Below are 20,066 nucleotides of genomic sequence, written 5' to 3'. Positions count from 1 at the left end.
AGTAAATGTAGCTCCCAGCAAAAGACATCTTTAAAAACACCAAACAGCTTTCTCAACTTCGCCCATGTTTGACCATTGTTAGTTGGAAACACTCTGGAGCAGAGTAATATTATCTCCTTTTAGCATGATCCGACCCAGTTGTTTTCTTGACTTTGTTTTAGAATGGATTTCTTCTGATTCATCTAATACAAGATTCATGTACTCATCAAAGCCGATAATACAACCCTCTATCCGCATATTTGCTCGCTCATACAGCCACACCTGAATTCGAGATCTATTTTGCAAGTATCTGAAGATAAGGTTGATGGGCTGCACCATCACCTTCTGCACTTTCTGGCCCTGGCCGAGGTACGCCATGGTGGAAGTCACAAAGACCACACGAGTAGGAAGCTAGCTAGTCTGCCTTAAAGAACACCCGACCTAAAAATTGCAAGAGGCTCTTCCTGGTGGCCTACCTGGTATATGCTTTGGAACTGGGAGAGGTCCTCTCCTGTAAGAGATGAAAATTCAAGTCTTTCAGGTGACTTCTAATTATTTTTATAACCCAACAGATGAGATCCTACCCTACCCCCACCCCACCACTGGTAAGACATAGAAGTTTCTTTCTCCTGCAGACCCTTCCTATTAGGAGCAACACATTTTCCATGCAACAAACCCAGTCAATTAAAAGTAAGTGGCAATGTCTGAGATGATTAATAGTATAGGCATTCCTTAAAACATTTTTCTTCACGTGAAAAGCAGCTAGTTGCTATTACCTTGCTGGATTGGACCCTGTAGTCTTTCCTGGTGGGGCAGCATTCCGCTGAGGGGAGTAGAAATTCTCATACATGATGGGTGCTACAATTGTTAAGACACAAGACATCAGAAACATGTAAAGGCTGGGCTGCCGGACAGTTGGTAGAGCCCTTGCCCAGCGTGCACAGAGTCCCAAGTTCAGTAAGCACCACATAAGACAGGCTGGGGTGCATGTGACTGTCCCTGGACTTGTCCCTTAGGAGATGGGGGCAAAAAGATCTAGAATGCAATGTCATCCTCAGCTACACATCAAGGTTAAGGCTAGCCTAGAATACATGAGACCTGTATGAAAAAAAGAGGGTGGGGAGGAAGGAAGGGAGAATGAAGGAAGGAAAGGAGGAAGGAAGGAAGGTAGAAAGAGAGGAAGAAAGGGAGGGAAGGGGAAGAAAGGAAGAAAAAGAGGAGGGAGGGAGAAAAAGAGAGAGAAGAAAAAAGGGAGATCTAGAATGGTCCCCAAGAGCCCGTGTGTGTTAGAGACATTTTTTGTCCCCAGTTCAACAACAAATGAAGGTGATAGAACCTTTAAGAAGTATAACCCAGGGAGGGCTGGAGAGATGGCTCAGCAGTTAAGAGCACTGACTGCTCTTCCCGAGGTCCTGAGTTCAATTCCCAGCAACTACATGGTGGCTCATAACCATCTGTAATGGAATATGATGCCCTCTTCTGGTGTGTCTGAAGACAACTATAGTATATTCATATACATAAATAAATCTTTTTTTAAAAAGTATAGCCCAGTATGAACATACCAGGAGAGTAATGGCCTCAATTACTGGACTGGAGCCTTCGGAAACTGGCCAAAATAAACCTTTTTTCATAGGCTGATATATGAGACATCTGTTACAGCAGCAGAAGCTGAGTCATAGAGAAAGTTCCTGTGCCATAGGACAAGAAGGGCTAATGCTGCTGCGTGACTGTCCCTCGAACCATGCCCCCCGGGTCACCTGGGGGAGTCTGTCCGGTTTTCTTCTGGTTCACAAAATACTGGATGTCCTTCTCAATGCTGCACGTTTCTAAACTCTTACGAACTTGTTCATACATCTGATAAAAAGATAAAGCATTATGTGGAACTTCATTGATGATACTTATGATGACACTATGTAAAAGGAACTTTCATGAACAGCTGACACTTTTGCACCTTTTGTTCTGAAAACAAAAACATTCCCAAGACTTTTTTAAAAAAAGTATTGTTGGAATTAAGAAACTATATGCCAAGTGCCATGACTTAATTCCCATGACCAAGTGCCAATGCCACACACAAATGCAAACACAAGTACTTATTCTGAGGATAAGTTCTTTCATTCCATTCTATAGTTTCTTCTGGATTTCTGGTCTTTCTTCTGAAGTCAGTGTCTCATGAATGACTGGGGCTATTTCTTAGCAAAGGCTAAGATAACCTGGTCTTGTGTCTTTGGTATCTGGGGACCCAGTTATGATGGCTGTGCACAAGTTAATTCTGGCTAAGCACCGTGATGATACTGAACGAGTTCTCATCCTGGAGTGGATGAACCAGCCGGGGCATGGCTCCGTCTGCTGATGCTTGGTACGGGACTCAGTGATAGTATATCCCACACTGGGGATTCTTTGGGATTCACACATTCTTCTGTCTTTCACACATCCAACTGTGTTTGGTTTTTATTATCTGCTCTCTATCCCTAACTCTCAGTTTTTTAATTAGCATCACGGTGGTAAAAATGGACCCGGCATCACAGAGGCAACAGCAATGTTGTCAGTACCTCTCTGGACCTCAGATGGAAGCAGGAAGTGGGGAGAGGGAGAACTAAGAAACATTCATGATTCTTTCTGCTCTGACAATTCTAACATGCACAGTACAATATTCCGGGAATGTGTTGGACTTACTTCATCATTTGTCACACACTGTTGTGACAGATGATTGACATGTAACCACAGTGCATTCCGGAAGAAGTTGATTCGTTCACACTCTTGAGCCTCGAACACCTACAAACAGTTACACGTACAGGCACATGTAAAGAAGGGGCATCTATTTAGACTGGCTATGATTTAAACAGACTTAACCTATATTGAGGGGTGGAGTTAAAGGGAAGATAAAGCAGAAGACAGTGTTTAGTGTGGACATAATAGACCCATAATATCTACCTGTGCAGATAAATCAAGAAAGATCCATCATCAAATAAGATACATTTTTAAAAATTACCAAAGTTGGTTCGGTGGTGTGGCTTGGTGGATTGGTACTCGACAGTCATGCATTACCCTATCACCAGCACCATTCAAAGGAAAGAGAAATGGCAGAGGCCCACTGGACCAAGGGCATCCCTGGTATCCATGAGAGAGGAGAAAACAGGTGTAGAAAAGTAACCTTTAGGCTGAGACAGGAAAAAAAATATGGCTGGGGCTGGGAACATATCTCTGTGATCAAGTATGTACACATACACAGAGAGAGAGAGAGACAGAGACAGAGACACACACAGAGACACAGACATACAGACACACACACATAAACACAGACACACAGAAACACACATACATACACACACAGATCCACAAAGACACCAGCCCGAGATGGCAGGAGACAGGCAGGCACAAGGACAGATAGGGAATGAGTTTTCTCCTAACTAAAAGGGGAGCAGACTGGGGCTGGAGAGATGGCTCAGTGGTTAAGAGCACTTCCAAAAAGTCCTGAGTTCAAATCCCAGCAACCACATGGTGGCTCACAACCATCTGCAATGAGATCTGATGCCCTACTCTGATGTGTCTGAGGACAGCCTCAGTTTACTTATGTATAATTAATAAATAAATAAATCTTTTTTCAAGGGGAGGAGCAGACTGTGTCAAAGGTATAGAGAAAAGGCCAGCTGGACAGCATGAAACCTGGACAGGGCAGGGAGCAGTACAGCTCCTTTATCTACTTTAAGGATGACTGTGACTCAGTGGTGCTAATTATTGAATTCACAGAGACTTTTGGCTGCTAACCTGAGAGTTTCTGACTACAGAGGCCTAGAGTGGGTTGAGAATCCACACTTCTACCCAATCCTTAGATAATTCTAGTTCTGCTGGGACACTGTTAAAAACTGGTGTCAGAAAGTTGAGGAACTTTCCAGCTTGTATCTTTTGTTTCCTCCTGAAAATTAGGGAGGTCTGTGTACTCTCCTTGAACCCGGCAAGTACAGGCAAGACTCTCAGAGTAATTACAATGCTCAGCCCACCATTAACTGATGCAGCTGTCTCGTGCCTGGGCTAACCAAATATTACACTAAACCTTTGGACTGACCTGGACAGTGAGGTCAGGATAGAAAGAAGACAAAAAGATGAAGATGAGAGGAAATTGTTCCGATCCCTTCCGTTCTTCACGTCAGTGCTCGATTTCTAACTTGCCCTCATACTCAGTGACTGAATGGAATACAACATGCTAAAATGAACTAATTCCCGGGTTCTACAAGGAAGATGTGCTCCATCGCGAGCTGCTTCCGGTCTCAGCTGCTTCCGGTCCAGCTGCTTCCGGTTCCAGGTACCTACCTCGCAGGCCTTAATGTGTTCACTCTGCCAGTCTTCTCGGACCTTCTCCAGCATGTTGATGTGCAGCATGTACGCTTTGTCTGCGGTGTGGGGAAGGGTAGCTAGATTTAGGATCTAGACAGGCTTGTTAAACTGTAGTTATTCTTTCTGGTGCCTGTTAATCCTACATATTCGGAATAGCGTAAACAGCCTCCAACCAACCTTCCCCATCCATCAGAGAATGTCCCCCCTCACCTGAATCCTCTACTGCAGTCTTTGAAGTGGCCAGTTTCACAAAAAGCTGTGAGGACCAAAACCAGAAAGAGATTAGGGGAAGCTGATCCCGCTTTCATGAACAAACACAATTGAAAGCAACAACAGAGAAATTAAAGTCTGGTCTCAGTCCTCAGAAGCAAATCTTTCATCTCTATTCTTCAAACTTCTCATCAGAAAACAGATATCCTATGTCTTCTTAGAGGTGTGTCTCCTGCCCTCAAGCTGTAGATAATATTATATTCAGATTATATGTTATTAAATTTATTTTTAATTTTAAAAAATATTTTGTGTGTGTATGAGTGTTTTGCCTCCATGTATGTTCTTGCCTGGTTCCTGCAGAGGCCAGAAGAGGGCATCGTATACCCATGGACTGAAATTATAGATGGTTTTTGAGCTGCCATGTTGGTTCTGGGAATCGAACTCAGGTCCTCTGCGAGAGCAGTCAAAACTCTTAACTACTGAGCCATCACTACAGCCATGCTATTACATTTATTGTTTAATTTATTGAGATTATTATTATTCCAGTTATATTATTAAATGTATAATGCTTGCCCTCAAGAAGCAGCTGTCAACAAAGAATATAGGAGCTGAGTTTTGAAGATACAATCATCAAGCCTCCTATTCTAACCACTGTTTCCTATTACTAAGCCTCTGGGGTGCTTTCCCCAGCCTCAAAATGTTATAAGGGCCTTTTCTGGTTCTGAAGACTAGAGCCAAAGGAGACTTGGGATATAAGAGGGTTTTGTTGTTGTTGTTGGTTTTGGTTGGTTGATTGGTTAGTTGGTTGGTTGGTTTTAAATTATGTAAGCTTCTTGGTCAGCTTTATTTTTGTTTTGAGGGATGGGGTTTCACTGTGCAGCCCAGTCTGGCACTAAACTCATGCCTCTCCTGCCTTGCACTTCTGAGAACTAGAGAGTATTGTGCGTGTACACCCTGCCCAACCCAGAGTGGGCTTTAAGCTGACACGAGGGAATCTCTGACTCTTCGGGTTCTAGGCTGCTGTGTACCTTTTCTTGTTGCCGTTGGTTGGCCACGTTGGCGCTGCGGTGGACAGCCTGCTCTGCCTCATCCTTGTCCCGGCACTTCTGCTCATAAGTCTTCTTGGCCTTTGTGTAAACAGAGGATGGGGACATTTGAGCAGGGTATAAAATCTGAAAATCCACTGACCCAGACCTCCAGATCAGGTTCACACCCACCAACCAAGCTCTGATTGGTGCTGGAGTCTCCACTTCCACTAGCCCTCAGGCACTCAGAGAAAAGACAACCCCCCCCACCCGCTCGCCGCATCAGTGCCCTAACTATTCGCAAAGTGGCCCCGGGCCAAAGAGAATAAAGCTGCCAATTGCTGGCAGGATACACTAGCTCTAATGACTAAGAGATGGGATTTGGAATGTATATGATTGGTTTTTATAATTTCTCTTTATTCTTGAAATAGACAATTATACAGTACAATATGATCATATGCAACCCATGTACATAACTTCTAAAATGTGTAACCCAACATTTATGTAACATCCATAATCCTTAGAGTCTATGTGCAATCACGCGGTCACAGGAACCAACTCCCCTCCTTCTAAATAGGCATCAATATGTTCTAGCGTCTCTAGCCACTGCCATGCACATTGGGAGTCAGGCCAATGCCATCATTCGTTCACTTTAGTATATTCGAGTTTGTTCAGTTTTGTTTGTTTGCTTGCTTGCTTGCTTGCTTGCTTGCTTGCTTGCTTGGAGATGGAGTTTCTCTGTGTAACAGAGCTCTGGCTGTCCTGGGCTCAACTTGTAGTTCAGGCTGGCCTCGAACTCACACAGATCTGCCTGCCTTGCCTCCCAAGTTCTGGGATTAAAGGCATGCACTAGCATGCCTGGCCCCTTGTTTCTTTTTTAAAGACTTCTGGTCTATCTTATGCCAGTTTTACAGCTGGGATTATGGGAAAACTTCAAAAACTCTGATATTTATGGGATCACTTCATAAACTCTAATAAAGCTATGATTCAAACAACCGGTGAATAAATAAATATGACAGTTAAATTTGACTAAGAATAAAGATGTTCTGTCTTGACTGGAGACATGACTCAGCCACCAGAGATTAAGCTCCCAATCAAAAATACAAGTCTTTTCTTAGTTTTCTTCCTCTGTGGCTGCCTGTGAAACAGGGATCAAGTGTGAGAACCAGAGTGCAGAGGTTCAAATCCTAGCCTCCCCATTATCTGTGTTGTGGATTTTTTTTTTTCATAAATTAGTGTCTCTGTGCCTTTGATTTCCCCACCTATAAAGCAAAGATTCTTATATCATGTGTATAGCATATATTTATCTTCAAAGGCATATGAAAACAAGATAAAACATAAACTTTACTTTTACAAATATCACACATTGACGTGTGAAGTTAAACCCACAAAACTGACAACATTCAATTGTCGAAATAATGGTGGCCCCTTTGAAGAGATAGTCTGTGCCGCTGTTATACATACTTCCCTACAGTTCTCATAGCTAACTTTCCATCATTAAATGGAGTTAGCTTTTCATAGGCTTTCTCTACATGCTCTGTGTTACATTGTTATCATATACAGTTTTGTGTATGGAAATAGTAAGGTCCTGGGTTTTGTAATTATAAAAACACATGGTAATCATGTGAAAAGAGCCATGTAACAATTCCTTTTTACACAATATCTTAGAGCCACTTCTCTCTATTGAGCATGATCGCTATTGTTCCCCACTTCCTTGTGGTTCTGAGGAGGACCTTAGACCTCTGCGCTACTAGGGAAACACTCTACAGTTGGCTACACCTGAGCCCTTGGTTTTCTGAGACATTGTCTCATTGTGAAGTTCAAGCTGCCTTTGGACTTGCTATGTAAACCAGGCTGGCCTCAAACTCGTGACCCCACTACCTCTGACTCCTGAGTTGCTGGGATTACATATAGGTACCACCATACTGGTTCTGTGATGGTTTGTTTTGTTTCCTTGGTTGGTTAGTTGATTGATTAGATTTTATGAGACTGGTCTTTCTATATAGCCCTGGCTGGCCTGTAATTCACTATGTAGACCAGGCTGTCCTCAATCACATAGAGATTCTCCTGCTTCTGTCGCCCAAGTATTAGGATTAAAGGCATGTACCACTCTACCCACCTTATGACTCTTTTGATAGTTGTAAAGCACATACACATATTTAATTCATTTTATAGATGAATACAGCTACAAAATGTATTATACGCCGTGCTATCATGTTTTTAGCATATATGTTATTTCTCTACATAAAATTTTTATCTGTTCCCCTTTCTTTAGGCATAATATATTCTGTGTTTTGAGTAATATACTTTTTTATACAGGATCAATTCATAGAAGTGTGAGTATCTGCCAAAAAAAGCAATGTATAGCTGGGCTGCCAAGACGCCTCAGTAGGTAAAGGCATTTGCTGAAAGCCAAACAACTGGAGTTTGATTCTTGGAACCTACATAGTGGAAAGAGGGAACTAACTCCCTAAAACTTTCTCTGATCTCCACATGCATGCCATGCTATATGCACAATGATGTGTGGAATGAAATGAAAATAAATCTAAAATAGTCAATTTTTAAAGGTAAGTCTGTCAGGCTTTCTCTAAAATGGCCGCAGCATTTAATTCTCCCAGGAATAACTTGAAAGTCTGTATTTCCCTACCAACAGCACGTACAGCCAGCATGCTTTATCTTTCTCAGTATTCACACTAAGATGTTATTTGTGCTGGCTAATTTATGTCATCTTGACAAAGGCTGTGCTTATCTAAGAGGCGGGAGCTTCAGTTGAGGAAAGGCCTCCATAAGATCCAGCTGTAAGGCATTGTCTTGATTAGTGAGTGAGTAATGGGGCACAGCCCAGCCCCTTGTGAGTGGTGCCGACCCTGGCACTGTTTGAGTTCCTGACCTGACTTCTTTCAGTAATGAACAGCGATAGGGAAGTGTAAGCCAAACAAACCCTTCATCTTCAACAAGCTGCGTTGTTTCACCATAGCAAGAATAACCCCAATTAAGACATTAGGCTATTATGTTATTTACAACTTGTCTTCTGTCATTACTAAAGTGGTACATTTTCTATTTCATGCCTTTTACCTATTTATCTATTGAATACCTTTTATTTTTTTCAAGCTGATACAAAATAGTTATCAAGTGATTTTATGCAACAAAATGATCATAACCACGTCTTTTTAACCTATAAACAATGTATGAAAGCTTCCAAACATTTATATTTTACAATCTACAAGGGATATCTTGGATTTTCTTTGACGTTTTAGTACTAGGGGATCAAACCTGGAGCTTACATAGCCTGCAACCTGCAACTGAACAACAGCCTATTTATGACCAATATATATTGAAAAAAAAAAAAAAACCTCCCTTTTAAAAGAGTAGTATTGATAAAGAACCGACCGGCTGGGAAGAGGCCACCTGAGTGAGGAGTTCAAGGTCAAGGTCATCTGTATACCAGGCTACAGTGAGGAGTTCAAGGTCAAGGTCATCTGTATAGCAGGCTACTGGAGACACCAGCTGCCCTGCTGAGGAACCATCAGTTACAGGAACTACAGTATCTCGTCTTGGGGGTATGGGGGAGGAGAATCACTGGACACCATGTGGGGAACCAGGGCTTTTACTGCTGCTTGATCTACTTGATAGTAATCAGGCCCCTCTCATCCTGGGTTAGAGCAGTGCAGAGTCAGGCTTCTGGGGTGGCCAGAGGGGAAGTTGAACTCTTATCCCCAGATAACAGTAATAAGGCCCTTGCCTCACCTCCAGCTAGAGCACTATCTCGGGAAACCAGCTGAGCATGGCTTACATAACCTTAGGCTTATTTTATGATTCCATAGACATACCAAATCAACTGAATATCACTCAAACCAAGAGTTAGGAGAAAAAAAATATCAAATGGAATGGACAAAAGCAACCAACAAATTCTGATCCATATTAAAATGGCCTGACCTCAAAGGTAATTCTACAACCACACATCCGAACAAACCGAAGCAAAACAGCACCGCTAGGCTACAGAGAAGCTGAGCAAAGAAAGAGACGATAAAAAGAACCCAAGAGGACATCTCAGAACTGAAAGGTAGCTTAGAAACACAGAAGCCCCATGAAGAAGAGAGGAGACAGGGCTAAAGGAACATCAAGGTGTGAACACCACCCCGTGTGAGCAAGAGTGTGTTTGGTATTTTCTCATGGTGGTGACTAAAAGGCAGCTGGTGGGAAGAAGGGTTTACTTTGGGTCACAGTCCATCATGGCCAGGAAGGTCCAGTGGAGTCCATGGCAACAGAGCCTGGCACTTCTCAGCTTGGACCGGAAGCAGAGAAAGGGAACGCTCATGTTCAACTGTCTTTCCCCTTTCCCGCTTTTTAATTCAGACCCACCATGTTCAGGGCTGGACCTTCATCCTTGACTCCGCCTCTCAGGAAAGGCCTTCACAGAAAAACTCCAAGGCAAATGTCATCAATACACTTGGTACTTTTAATCCAATAACATTGGCAATCAAAAGTAACCGTCATTGAAGACAGAAAAGGGGCTGAGAGAATTTAACAGAGCCTCTAGGACCTTTTGTACAAAGAGGAGCAAGCCAGTACTCGTGGACTTGAAATCCTGGAAGAGAAGAGGAATAAAAATACACTTGAGGATGGAACTGGGGAGGTTCCAACTTTTTAAAAGAGATATAACCTACAGACTAGTGGTAACTAAATTCCAATCAAGAGAATCCTAAAGGCACCCAAGGCTTTAGACTGAATTACTAAGAAGGAAAGACAAAGGAAACATCTTAAAACAGTGACAGTAATGACTTCTTATCTCAAAGAAAAAACAACTGAGTGACACAGATTCATTACTAGAAACAATGACAAGCAAAAGGGAGAAGGACAGAAAAGAACCGAAACGTACAACCCTGACCCGACAATCAGCAAATGGGAGGATAGAGAAAATGTAAAAACCTGACCTATTACAGACGAGCTTTACTCAACTCTAAGAAAGAATACACTTGTGTTTTTCTGGGCAGGAAAAGTGAGTGGGACTGGAGATCACAGGAAGCAAGATAAGGCAGACCCAGACAAGTATGTTTTGTCTCAAATGGAAGTCTTGTGTCGTGTGTATTTCACAAGACACAGCAGGGAGGAAGGAATTATGGAGAGAGCTGAGGGCTCCCATCACAGAGCCTGACAACCTCAACTAGATCCCTGAGACCCACGCTATGGGAGGAAGAACCAACTACTGAAAGTTATCCTCTGACTTCCACAAGTGTACTGCACGCATGGAGGGCCGCTCCATCTTCTCCCTCCCTCCCTCAACTCCACCCCCCCACACACACCTTTTTTTAAATTTATGGAGAAAAGCTGGAGCGAGGTCTCAGTGGTTAGACCACTGGTGCTCTTCAGAGGACCCAGGTTGAGTCCCTGCTCCCACATGGCAGCTCACACCCAACCACCTGTAGCTCCAGCTCTGAGACTCTGAGACCCTCTTCTGGCCTACCCGGCCATGCCCATAGTCATGTACATATGCACAGGAAAAAAAATACTCACATACTTAAAATAAAAATAATTCGATAAGGATTTATGGAGAAATCAAAATACTCCTTAAAAAATCCTTTTTAAGGGTGTGCTGGAGTTACAGGTGGTTGTGAGCCGCTCTGTGGGTCCGGGAAACGCACGCCATGCCATTGAGTGTAACCATAGGAGTCAGCTCTCTCCCCCCTCCGTGTGGATTAGGGATCAAACTCAAACCACACATCATCTAAAAGAAGAAAACTCCACGTGTGTTCTAAAAGAAGATTCTGTTGTATGGAGCACTAACAGACTCATGAAAAGCTCAGATGGGACCCATAACAGCTTATCCCTAGCTGGGCAGCAAAGGAAATTAATTAAGTTAGTTAAGATAAAGAAAAGGGGGCTTTTATAATTTCCGGATATCTTAAAATGCAAAAGGGACATTCAGTAAAATGAGCAACAGACAACATTCAGAACTGCCATGGGGTAAAAGGCTCAAGTACAAGATAAATAGTGTATGTGTCTTTATGTATAAATGTGTCTGTATGTATAAATGTGTACATGTATGGGGGGAGAGGAAGGGAGAGAAGGTGTGTTTGTATCTGTGTGTGCATTTCTGTATGTATGTGTGTGTGGCCTGTGTATCTGTGAATATTTGTGTCTGTGCATTTGTGTGTATGTGTGTGTTACATGATTTTGTATCACGGCCTAAATATTTAAGCAGACTTGTCTTATTTTTTTCCAAGTGTCATGTTAACTTTTTCAGCAGAGATAAACAAACATTCACTCACCCCCAATCAGGCACCAGCAACAGACAAAGAGATGATTCCATGCAACTCTAGCTCAATGAACTACTGAGTTTGAAGATATTTATAGGAGCAAGAGTGAAGGGTCAGCAGGGACAACATATGGGTGTACCTATAGCACAGAAGAAAAGTGTGCCCTGCCTTTTTTTTTTTTTTTTTTTTTTTTTTTTTGGAGAGGAAGGAGATTGAATCTATTCAGATAGACTCAACTGAGTTCAAGAGAAAGGATCCTTCCAGTCTCCATCTGCACCCAGAGCTAAGGATGTCCCACAGCCCTCCTTACCCAAATCATGCCTGAAGAGAGCTGGTCTCCCAGGAGTGCTCTCCTAAGGTCACAGGCTCACAGGCCCTCAGGAGGGACAAGACCAACCAACACCAGAGATGCCAGAGGAAAGCACAAGAACAGAAGCAACAGAAACCGAGGCTCTTCGGCATCGTCCGCACCCAGTTCTTCCACCACAGCAAATCCTGGATACCCCAACACACCAGAAAAGCAAGATTTAGATTTAAAATCACATCTCATGATGATGATGGAGAACTTTGAGAAGGGCATAAATAATTTCCTCAAAGAATTAGAGAAAAACACAACTGAACTGGTGAAGAAAACTAACAAAGCCTTCCAGGGTCTAAAAATGGAAATAGAAACAGTAAAGGAAACACAAAATGAGATAACCCTGGAGATAGAGAACCTACGAAAGAGATCAGGAGTCGTAGGCTCAAGCATTACCAACAGAATACAAGGGAGAGAAGAGAATAAAAAAACATTTTAAAATAAGTTTGCTTGAGGCTGCTTCTGTTCTGATGCCTGACTTGGGTCTGCAGCCAACCCCACCCGTTAGGAAGGCAGAGGAATGCTCTTCTGTATTGGCTGCATTCATGCCTAGGTAACAGTTAGTGCCTAATGGAGTGGAAACCACCACAGCAGAGAAGTGGACACCACGATGTTCTCTGTAGTGTCCACCATGAGTGAGCGCGAATAACCTTCAAGATTACCACTGTTCTAAAACTGACATCATCAGAATGGATTTATTGTATTCTTGTTATTGTAGAGGATATTTTGTCATGGCAAGTGAAATATTTGGATGGGGATACCTTTAATTTTTCAAATTGCATTTTTTTTCTCACCTAGTGTTTTTGTAAGAACTAAGGAAAATACTGGTGAGTGTCACTTGATTTTGCTATTTTATATTTTATAGGATATATTTGAAAGATACCTTTTGGACTCTCAAGGGTCTTAATGATATAACTTAGACCTGATATTGTACAAAATTATGTGAAATACATTAATGTAGTGTAAACTGTTGGACAGATAAGGTTCAAGTTTTATTTTTCTTTCTTAACGGTTACTACACACTAGATAGTAAGATTTTTATTGAATGGATTTGTGTGTGAAAAGCCATACCTCTTTATAAGATTGCTTCTATACAGATGAAAATTTTATACCCACACTTAGAGGTGCAAAAGCAATCTAGGAAAATTATTGTTTTTAGCCTGACCTGACTACAGAGCCCACTAAACAACGCATCCAAATGTGAACATTTCAATATTTTTGGAAGAAAAATAAAACCTTACTTGCCCACAAAAACTACTCATTTATGTCTGTGTTAATCCTGGCAGGTCTAACGAGTCTGCTGTTCAGATAATCATTCTGGTAGGGACAGCTGCTTTATTACCAAAGGCATCTACAACGAATCCATTTGCTATTTCCCCATCACTGTTCTTTGGCGGAATGCTTGCACTGAGGAGGAAAGTGAGTTGGGTTTTCTAATTTCCACCCAGCAGTCATTCCTCTGTGACCAGCTCTCTGAGGACCTGTGATTGAAGGTTGGCTCCTAACAGATATGGCATCTTCCTAATTCAGTGTAAGATGGCCATGTGTTTGTGAGTCCTTTAGTGGACTCACTGTTCCAAGTCCCTAAGCAGTTGAGTCCCTGCTGATCAATAAAAAATTGTTTTATGTCTTTGGTGCCACCTTTGAATTGGCCCTGATTTTATGTTTTAATCTCACAGATGGAACTCATAAATAAGGATATCATATGGGGTATAATAAAATTTATATCTCTGCTTTCAAAAAAAATAAATAAAAGAAAAGTTTGCCCCTTCCCGGAGCTGGATCTGTCCATGTATCCTTGTTGAAAGCACAGCTTTGTGAAGCCCTTAGATACTTGAGATCATTCTTTCTGTTCTGTGAACCTCCCTCTCCTGCATGAGGAAATGTTACTGGGTCCCCTCTTGCCAGGGATGTTGGTAACCATAGCTACTCTACCTTAGCGGCCATGCCATGCGGGAGGACAGAGGTCTCCACCAGCTAACTGGAAACCAAGCACTGTTGTACCTACTCTCCCATCGTCAAGCTTCCTGAGGCCTACATCACAGGAAGGAGAGCCAAGCGTTTTCCTTAACACGGTACCAATAGATGACATAGTTGGGACATCCCTTGAGTAGGGACACACTCATGCACAGCACAGAATTTCAGATGATGTCGCCATTACGTCGGCGGTGGCGGCAGGTGTGACTCACATCCATGGCTTTCTTGAACTGGGAGTTCCTTTGCTTGTGGGCAGCATCCATTATAGTTTCCGTCTGTAAAAAAGAGTACATGAAAACCGCAAGTTACTGCTAAGGACAGCTCGTCGTGGGAGCTAAGCCTTCAGTGTGGGTTTCCCGTCTAATCCTCACAGCACCCAGAAGCTGTGTGTGTCCCTGCCACACAATGAGGACAGTACAGAACAGAGCTAAACTCTGCCCAAGAACTCACAGCCAACTAATAGCTCTGCTTGTCACCTAACCTGGGCAGTCACACAGCCGGCCCTGAACACTCAAAAACCTGACGGGGAACACACTCATCACCACAGAGTGCTTTCCTCTGTGAAGAGATTCAAAGAACTTTGGTTTCAAGAAAGGAATTTTAAATTTTTGTTAAAATACCATTTTTTTTTAAAGAGTCTTTGTTCTGGAAGCTATGTCAGCACAGGCAAATTAGGAACTCAACCCCCACTCTGTGTCCCTTCAATGACAAATGCTTTTTGGCAAGTTGCCAGAGGACAATGGAAGTGTTTGTAGCACTGCTAACTGAAACTGTCCTGTGATCCTCTGCCTCATCTAACCCAACATGGTCAACTCTATGTATTTCCCTTGAGCACAGTGTCATCATTGTAGTTGTGATGGCTGGATATTTATTAGTCAAATTAATAATATAGATTACTTATGATAAATACCTCCCATTATCCAGCACTGCTACATGCAACTGTTTCACACTCACAGTATCTCTTCTACGTAAGTACCACATCTCCATTTCCCTGATGGCAATGAACTTTGTGAGCCCAAAAAACACAGTCAGTGTGGAGGTCTGAATGAGGATGCCCCCCATAGCCTCACATATTTGAATACTCAGTCTCCCGTTGGTGGAACTGTTTGGGAAGGATTAAGAAGTGTGGCCTTGTTTGGAGAACATGGGGCACTGAGAGCAGGCTTTGAGCCCACACCATTCCCAGCTAGCTTTCTCTTGGCCACATGGTTGTTACCACAACAGTAATCATTCAGCTTCTGCTTCATTACCATGCCTGTCTGTCTGTTTCCATATTCCCTGCCATGAAGACATGGGTCACCCTGTAAAGCTGTAAGCAACAATAAACTTTTTCTTCTATTTTTTGCCTTGTTCACGGTGTCTGCTCCACAGTGGAAAAGCAACTAAGACAGTCAGCAGATAAGAAAGCTGACAGTGCTGGAAGGTGGCAGCATGGGCAGCTTTTCAGGAGATTTAAATAAAATACTTGGGGTGGTCTCACTTCAAATGAGATAAATAAAATTCCCTTAGGTGAGCCCAGAAATCACCTTCTAGCTTGCTCTGAAAGAGAGAGAGCAGGAAGTAGCTATTCCTCTGCTGAGGAGGAAGACAATTCAGACACAGTTACAGGCCAACATGAGTCCCACATGGACACAAGACCCATAGCAGACCCTGGCCACATCTGCCAGGGAGCTGAGGTTCATGTAATTGACTAGGTGGCTCTGCCAGAGCTAGCTTCACTCCCTTATTATGCACAGCTAGTTTTTCAATGCTTTTTGAGCAGATCAATTAGAAATACTGGGCTTTGCCATGGCCCTTTTATTCCAAAAATATACTTTGCTATTTGTGAAGCTGATTGTTGGCACCAGTTTATAATTGACACCCCAATGTGTCTCCTTATCTCTCAGGTCTATATAGCATCTACTTTAGACACTCCTCAGTGCTGAGTGACTTACACTACCTCTTCACTTCCAAACATCTCCCTGTCTTCACAGACACACCAGCATTTGAAAGTTGTCAAGATCCTAAAAAGCAACTATTGATTCTAAGGACATACAGGCAATTTCTGGTCGCTAAGGTGACATGCATTGCTCAAGACAACCTCGGAGGCATGTCAGGTCCATCCCTTATCTTCTAAGGAACTGTGACCTAAGTCTTCTTGTGCCTATCCTCACTTCCAGGGTGATCCACTCACAATGACCTCAGTGAGTCTCAATTCTCATCAAGGTGTTTTGGCAGGGGAGATATTCATCCAGGACTTGGGTTTTGTGCTCAGACCAAATCTAAGGTGAATGTGTTTTATCATTGATAACACAGAGGATGCAAAAAACTCAACTATGTCATCTACAAAGTCAAAAAAAAAGGAAGATGGGGGGCTGGAGAGATGGCTCAGTGGTTAAGAGCACTGACTGCTCTTCCAGAGGTCCTGAGTTCAGTTCCCAGCACCCACATCGTGGCTCACAACCATCTGTAATGAGATCTGATGCCCTCTTCTGGTGTGTCTAAAGACAGCTACAGTGTAATTATATATAATAAATTAATGCATCTTTTAAAAAGAAATAAAGAAAAAGGAAGAAGAAGAGGAAAAGGAATAAAACATCTGAGAAAGACCCAAGTAATTCTGAGGTAGTGTACTGAGAATGAGAACCAAGGACCACCTCCACGTCCTGCTCACCTCTCATTCCCTCAGCACTGGCCTCTAACTCCTGGCTTTACCGTAAGAATGACTTCCTCCAGGAGGCTTCACCAATTCCAAGTGAGTTGGTGTGTCCCTACCAGATGTTTGGATGGGAACTTCTTTCCCCTACCACTGTGTAAGATTCCCATATTTTACCCTGATTTTATGTCACATCAGTCTGTCTGGCTATGTGCTGTGCTTAGTAGAAGGATAACATGTCTACCTTGGGACCACCCTCAAAAACCACTACTTGTAGAGTAAGAAGCTATAAACATCTAACCAGCCATTCTTCCCACATCTTCCAGGCCCCAGTTTACTAAAGAAATTAATTAGGGAACCAATAAAATGGCTCAGTAGATAAAGACACTTGTTGTCAAGTCTGGTAATGTGAATTCAACCTGCAACACCCACACAGTGGGAGAAGAGAACCACCTCTTGCAAGTTGTCCTCTGATTTTCACATATACACCATGGCACATACACACATATATCAGATAAATGTTTGTGCATGCACATGTGCACACCATACACACACACACATACACACACACACACACACACACACACACACACACACACACGTGCGCGCACACACGCATGCACACACACACAAGCACTCAGTCACAGAGATCAGAAAACAGAACTAGAATGAAGATTCAGCAATTAAGAGCACTCTGCTCTTGCAGAAGATCTGGGTTCAATTCCAGTAACACATGGTGGCTCATAACATCTGTCGCTAATGTTCATGGGAATCTTTGACATCTCTGTCTAACTTCCACAGGCACCAGAAACATACATGGTATACAGACATATGCAGATAAAACACTAATAGATGTAAGATAAAGACTTCTTCGTTTTGTTGTGGTTTTGAGACAGAGTCTCACTGTGTTGCTCTGGTTGTCCTGGAACTAGCTATGTGGACCAGATGGGCCTTGAACTCAGAGATCTGCCTGCTGCTGCCTCCCAAATGCTGGGATTAAAGGCATGCACCACCACACTTGGCTAAAGATAACTATTTTTAAGCCTAATATATATATATATATATATAATCTTTTAAAGGTAGAAAACATTCTACTTAAAAGTTTATTGTTTTCTTTTTTAAATAAATCAGTAAATTAGTATGGAGACACAGCTCAAGTGTAATATCTTACTTGCCTAGCATAACCAAGATCCTGGATCAACGAACAGCACAAAAGAAAAAGAAGAGCAGGAAAAGCAAGCAACCGACTTTGATAAGTGGAAATGGTTTCATTTCCAAGAAATAGAAGACCAGAGATGCAGTGTGACAGTTCTTAAAAGGGAAGTTAGCATTGGCACATTTTTCCCCTTAAAATAGGATCTTTTAAAAATAAAAGTTACTCAAAGTCACCCCAGAGCTCATTGTGAAACACATAACTACAATGTTCTTCATAAACTCTGGACTTTTCAATGTTTTGAAAGTGTCTCCTGCTGCAAATGGGACTTGAACTTGCTGTTCTACTGCTGTTCTGATTCCAACCCTGGGGTCTATGCAACATTAGCGGGGCTGTTCCGGGGGCCATGGGTTTCCCAGCTAGGGCCAGGGCTGCAGAGTCCCCCTTAGTGAAATCACCTATGCAGAGCCCAGTTGACTTGAGTTTTACGAGTCTTTCATTTGTTTCTTTGTTTTGTTTTTTACTGTTCCCACACAGACATGATATCTTCTTAACTTTTTAATTACTTTCTCTTCCTATCCTTGACACAAGGCCTCACTGGGTGACTCCCACTGGCCTAGAACCAGACTTGTCCTTGAATTCACAGGGACCAACTGGCCTCTGTCTCCAAGGTGCTAAGATCCACCACACCCAGCTTCTATTTTGTTAATTGTCTGTCCGTGCCTGCCCATGTGTGGTCAAGTGTGTGTGATCATGTGTGTGAGTGCAGGTGTCATGGAGGCCAGCAGGATCCTGGGCTCCCGGAGCTGAGGTACAAGTGAGATGATCTCAGGTCCCCGGCAGTGGCGGTGCACCCCCCACTGCCGAGACAAGTTATTTTGCTGTCATTTCAGCCATGTGTGGGGGCACCTGCCTTTAGTTCCAGCACTCAAGAGGTAGAGACAGGTGGATCTCTGTGAGTTCCAGGACAGCCAGAGCTAAGTAAAAAAACCCTGTCTCAAAAAAAAAAAAAGAAAGAAAAGAAAAGAGGAGAAGGAAGGAGGAGAAGGAGGAGGAGGAGGAGGAAGGAGGAGGAAAGAGGAGGAGGAAGAAGAGAAGGAGGAGGAGAAGAAGAAGAAGAAGAAAGAAGAAGAAGAAGAAGAAGAAGAAGAAGAAGAAGAAGAAGAAGAAGAAGAAGAAGAAGAAGAAGAAGAAGAAAGAAAGAAAGAAAGAAAAGAAAAGAGAAAAGAAAGGAAGGAAGGAAAGGAAAGGAAAAAGAAAGAAAAAGGTAAAGAGTATATAAAATAAACAAAAGTTGTCACTTCAGGGTGGGAGAGAACTAGCAATTTCGAGGACCCAAGTTTGGCTCCAGGACCCACATCAGGTCATTTATAAACACCCCTTAAATCCAGTTCCAGGGGATTCAATGCCTCCATGGGCACCCGCATGCACATGTACAAATCCAGAGATACACATGTACAACAAAGTTTTAAAAATTAAGAAAATAACTCTTTGTGGATAGGGTCTAAAGTGGGCAACTAAGGGAGGCTGGAGGGAAAAGAATGGGGAAGCGATTTAATTTTAATCTCAGTTAAAAACCTATTTCAAATCGATAAATAAAAAGTGACTTTAAAAAGTTCGGCGCTGGGCACGGCGGTGCGCACCTTTCACCCCAGAACTGGAAAGGCAGAGACAGAGGCATCTCCATGCGTTAGAGGCCAGCCTGAAGCTATAAGACCTACAGAGCAGCCAGGGCTACACTGGGAATCCCCATCTCAAAAGAAAACAAAACCACCTATAATTTCCTAAGAGAGATGACAGACCAGGCAATGTGCTATCCAGTGAGTATGACACACATGATAATCCCACTTGGAATAAGCCTCCGGGAGAGATGCGAGCCTAGACTGGTACACACTGAGGGAACCGTGTGAAAGGGTTTGATACGGTGTTCATTAACAGCCTGTGCGTGTCCTTTGTTCACAGTAAGAGGCATTGTGCAAGCGCTGCTGAGAAACGGGAAGAGGCAGCGCTGTGCAACCAACCAGCAGCTCTTAAGCTGGGCATCGCAGCACATGTCTGTAGCCCTTCTCTCGAGGGGGAAGCAGAAGACTCGGCTAGGTGTGAGTGGAAGGCCAGCCTAGACTTCATGAGACCCTGTCTC

At 42.9% G+C, this 20,066-nt stretch overlaps 2 protein-coding genes across 3 annotated transcripts in view; both read right to left on the bottom strand.

Annotated features, from left to right (window-relative positions):
• PSTPIP2 (proline-serine-threonine phosphatase interacting protein 2) overlaps positions 1-20,066 on the bottom strand; it is a 77,622-nt gene that overhangs the window by 5,555 nt on the left and 52,001 nt on the right. For both annotated transcript variants that reach the window (XM_080919912.1, XM_080919911.1), the window contains exons 6-13: positions 14,351-14,413; positions 5,550-5,648; positions 4,522-4,567; positions 4,288-4,367; positions 2,653-2,751; positions 1,737-1,833; positions 756-837; positions 456-490 (exon numbers count right to left, since the gene is read on the bottom strand). In XM_080919912.1, coding sequence (XP_080776038.1) covers positions 456-490; positions 756-837; positions 1,737-1,833; positions 2,653-2,751; positions 4,288-4,367; positions 4,522-4,567; positions 5,550-5,648; positions 14,351-14,413 — 601 coding nt within the window. The remainder of the gene's footprint in view (positions 1-455; positions 491-755; positions 838-1,736; positions 1,834-2,652; positions 2,752-4,287; positions 4,368-4,521; positions 4,568-5,549; positions 5,649-14,350; positions 14,414-20,066) is intronic.
• Positions 79-357, bottom strand: LOC308423290 (small nuclear ribonucleoprotein E-like; the record flags this gene model as incomplete). Its single annotated transcript, XM_080920000.1, has 1 exon — positions 79-357. The coding sequence occupies one exon, from the start codon at positions 355-357 to the stop codon at positions 79-81; it is 279 nt and encodes a 92-aa protein (XP_080776126.1).

This window comes from Micromys minutus (genome assembly GCF_963924665.1).
Source record: "Micromys minutus genome assembly, chromosome: 8".
NCBI classification, from domain to species: Eukaryota; Metazoa; Chordata; class Mammalia; order Rodentia; family Muridae; genus Micromys; species Micromys minutus.
This window is presented reverse-complemented; position numbering and strand designations above follow the sequence as displayed.